This window comes from Poecilia mexicana, unplaced genomic scaffold, assembly GCF_051168715.1.
Source record: "Poecilia mexicana isolate PSO_F unplaced genomic scaffold, ASM5116871v1 scaffold_9, whole genome shotgun sequence".
Lineage (NCBI taxonomy): Eukaryota > Metazoa > Chordata > Actinopteri > Cyprinodontiformes > Poeciliidae > Poecilia > Poecilia mexicana.
Genome location: NW_028263378.1, coordinates 4,875,575 through 4,879,404, shown reverse-complemented (window position 1 = coordinate 4,879,404; position 3,830 = coordinate 4,875,575). Strand labels below are relative to the sequence as shown.

Here is a 3,830-nt window from a genome sequence, read left to right as displayed (position 1 = left end):
CCTCCAGCAGATGGCGCTATGAGGACATTTTTCACAGCTGAACATTTCTGCTTCTGTTCTTTTGTTCAAACCAGAGAAATAATTTTTACAATTATTGTTCTGGCTGGAAACTAAATTGTTCTAATTTTGTTCATATGTCTGAATAAACTCTTGAAAGCTACAGCGAAAGTGCAGGTTTGAATTCAGGGTTCTGCCCATTGCCAGATAATAAACCTACAAGATCAGAATGTGTATTGTCATCAATGAGTAATGACAGAGGAGAACAGTAAAGAACAAGAGAACACTGGAGATAAAATCCTCCAACTTCACTAATTTAGTATCTGGGTGATTGCTGTCTTCCTTTGCCTTGATTGTTTTGATTTAGCAGATTTATTGATTTTTCATGAGATGTACTTTTGAGCTCTTTAAACATCGGTTCTAATGCTTCCCACATTTACCTACTTTGAATAAACTCAGGATTCACCTGGGATCAATTTATCAGTTCAGGACAGATTCAGAAAAAAAGTCTAATGGAAATGTATAAAAATATGCATCACCTATTATGACAACTACATCAAGCATTTTGAATTAACTTTACTTGAATGTTGTCAATGTTGAGAAAATTTAACCATATAATACATTTTGATCAACATGATATAACCAATTATAAAAGTAGAGAAAACAGAAATATGTACATAATTACTTGCATTACGGACCAAAACATTTGTAACTTGCTCTAAGTTGCAAATAAAAAATTTTTTTTTTTGTTTTTTTTTTTTTATCTGTACAATGATTAAAGAGTGAAAAAGTAGTTTTGAGAATTTCAATTCTGTTCTAAAAAAAATGCATTAAAGCGACTGAGAAAAACTAACTAAATTAGAAAACAAACCATCATATCAAGTCAAATCAAGTTTATTTGTGTAATATGTTTCAGCCACAAGGAAGTTCAAAGTGATTTGCACTATAAAAACGTAACATTAAAATATTATGAAGTCAGTCAGCAAACAGACTGACACAATGGACCCAGGTTATGGTGAGAGAAATAGAGATTTAATGAAAAATAAGCACAAAATCCAGGCAGCACAGGTGAGCAGAAGGTAGCAACTGGACAGAATAACACAACTAACAGACAAGACAAGGAAATAAGAAACAGGGGTGAACTTAAATACACAGAGAGCAGTCAAGGGAATGAGACACAGCTGGGAGCAATCAAAGGGTAGGCAGGACAACAGGGAGACTCAATTGACACAGAAAACCAAAATAAACACACAGAAAGAAACAAATCCTTACAGATAATTGTACGTTGTTTAAACTCATCATTTAATCCATTCCATGAATCCACCACACACTGATATAAAAAAAAAAAACTCTTATGACTGTTTTTTTAAATTTCCTTCTCCGCTTAAATTGTAACCCCTCTCTCTGTCACAAAACATTTTTGAACATTGTGTGGAAGTTGATGGTTCAATACTGTAACCATGAATTGTATAGTTCTGAATTTTACAAGGTCCCAGAATTCATTTAGATTAATTTGGTAAAAATAAAAACAAAAACAAAACTTTGCACTTTATTTAAAAATAAATCTTAGTTGACAGATTTTGAGATCAGGCGTTTTGGCATCACCTGCTGGGGAAACGTTAAAATAAGGGAAGAGTTTCTCAGTGAAAGTGTCTCTGTGAGTGTAGATGAGAGTCATGTCTTCATAGTCGTAGAAGGACACTGTCCCCATGTCATAGTCCAACTGGACTCTGATCCTCTGGAGTCTCTTCTTCAGTTTGAGAGTCTCACCAACTCCATTAGTGTATTTTCCATCATGATGCAGTAAACACCAGATTCCATTTTCTGGTGAAGCATGTCTCTCTCCCTTCCTGTCCACAGACTCTTTAGCCAAACCAGCAGTCCAGCGAGGATGATCTCCCACCTCCACATTCCAGCTGTGTTTCCCTGACTTGAAGCCCTCAGAACCAAAAACATTCCAGTATTTAGTGTTTCTTTCTGGATTATCAGGAAGCTGCTGCTCTGTGTCTCCACGTCTCAAACTGGTCAGATCATCAGACAGATGGATCCATCCATTTGCAGTGTTTGGGTCCAGAATGACAGGAGTGAACTTCACCTTGTCCTTCATCTTCTCCCAGACTCTGAAGGACAGGTTGCCCAGGTGTTTGGCCACATCTATCAGAGCTCCTGAGACCACCTGTGGATCTGGCAGTGACCTCTGACCTCTGGCTCTGCTCTGAGTGGCTTCATAACTGCTGAGGAACGACACGTTGTCTTTCTGCAGCTCTTCTTCAACAGCAGAGATGCTGTCTGACAGAGAGGAGATCTGCTCCTTAATCCTCTTCATCTCTCCCATGATAGTCTTCCTCTTCTGCTCCTCTTCCTCCCTCAGAGCTGCCAGTCTGGACTCCTCTTCCTCTCTCAGGAACTGGTGGAGCTTGTTGAACTCTGCTCTGATCTGTCTCTCTGTGGACAACACCTGCTTCTTGGAGTGTTGAATCACATCATCGTATGTTTTCTCTACTTGTTTGTGTTTGTTCCTCTTGTCCTGCAGAGACTTTAAGTCAGATTTCAGCTGCTCCTTCAGCTCACTGACTGCTTCTTCTATAGGAACCACTTTGTGACTCTGGTGGAGAGAAAACTCACAGACAGGACACACAGCTCTCTGCTCGTCTTCACAGAACCAATAAGGAACCTCTGAGTGTTTCTCACACACCACCTTCTCTTTCTTCTTTTCTCTTTCCATCTCAGTTGAAGCTCCTTTCAGCTTCTCACCAAACAAATCAGCGAGTTCTTTGAGGGAGAAGTTGATGGACGGATCCTCCTTGGACGATCGTTTACAGATGGGACAGTTCTTGTTTCCAGTTTGTTCCCAGAATTTTTGCAGGCAACTTGAACAGAAGCTGTGGTTGCAGCTCAGAGACACAGGATCTCTGAAAGTCTCTGAACAAACATGGCAGCTCAGGAAACTTTCAAAAAGAGCTCTCTCTGCCATTTTGTCAAAATATTTCAACAGTCAGACTCACCAAAAGTTTCAGCAGTTTCTTTGAAAAAATCTTCAGCAGAGATCTAATACCCAGCGTCTCACAGATGAGTCCAATAACGCCTGAAATTACTTTCAGTTTCTTTAGTCTGTAAGTCACGTGTTAAATAAAAAAAAAAAATCTGGAATTGAGTTCATGTCCAGCAGGTGGTGCTGTAGGAACATCTTTGACAGCTAAACATGAAGCTACTTATCTGAACTTGCAATAAAATAGAGGATATTTGTTAATTTAGTATTCATGTAAAGTTAAACATGTCATTAACTTTACTCTCCCACATTGTAATCTACTTTAATATTCCAAAATAAACATAAAAATATATTTATAAGGAAAATAACAGGCATTTTGCCTAAAAATAAATTATTTATTTAAGTCAATGTTTAAAAAAATTAATAGTTTCAGTTGAACCATAATATCAAAAGCCTAATTAAAGATCCACATCCGAGTGGAAAAAAAGAGTTTTTTTCTGCCCATCATCTGACCATCATTGATCAGATGATGTTCATCAATTATTGTAGTTATCTGTTTATCCTTCCTCAGATTAATAAGAAGCTGTGATGTTCATAAATAATGGGTATTTAACACAAAACAGTAACAGAATATTTTGTATTAGTAATGTGAATATGAAGAGATGAACCAGTGAAACAGAAAATTACATAAATCTGAGAAAAAATGTCTGAAATTATTCTTCCAATAATTTTAATAAACGTAATATAACAAATAATTTTTATATTTTCTCATATGTTTTCAGTTGCAGCTTTATTTAAATGTTGATCCATCCTGATCTCATTTTACTTATTTGTTTATTTATTT

General features: G+C 36.8%; 1 protein-coding gene across 1 annotated transcript; it reads right to left on the bottom strand.

Annotated features, from left to right (window-relative positions):
- Nucleotides 1-875: 875 nt before the first annotated feature.
- Nucleotides 876-3,117, bottom strand: LOC106933419 (nuclear factor 7, brain-like). Its single transcript, XM_088008644.1, has one exon. It carries the CDS (start codon nt 2,969-2,971, stop codon nt 1,547-1,549), a length of 1,425 nt encoding a protein of 474 aa, XP_087864770.1. The 5' UTR covers nt 2,972-3,117; the 3' UTR covers nt 876-1,546.
- Nucleotides 3,118-3,830: the final 713 nt, after the last annotated feature.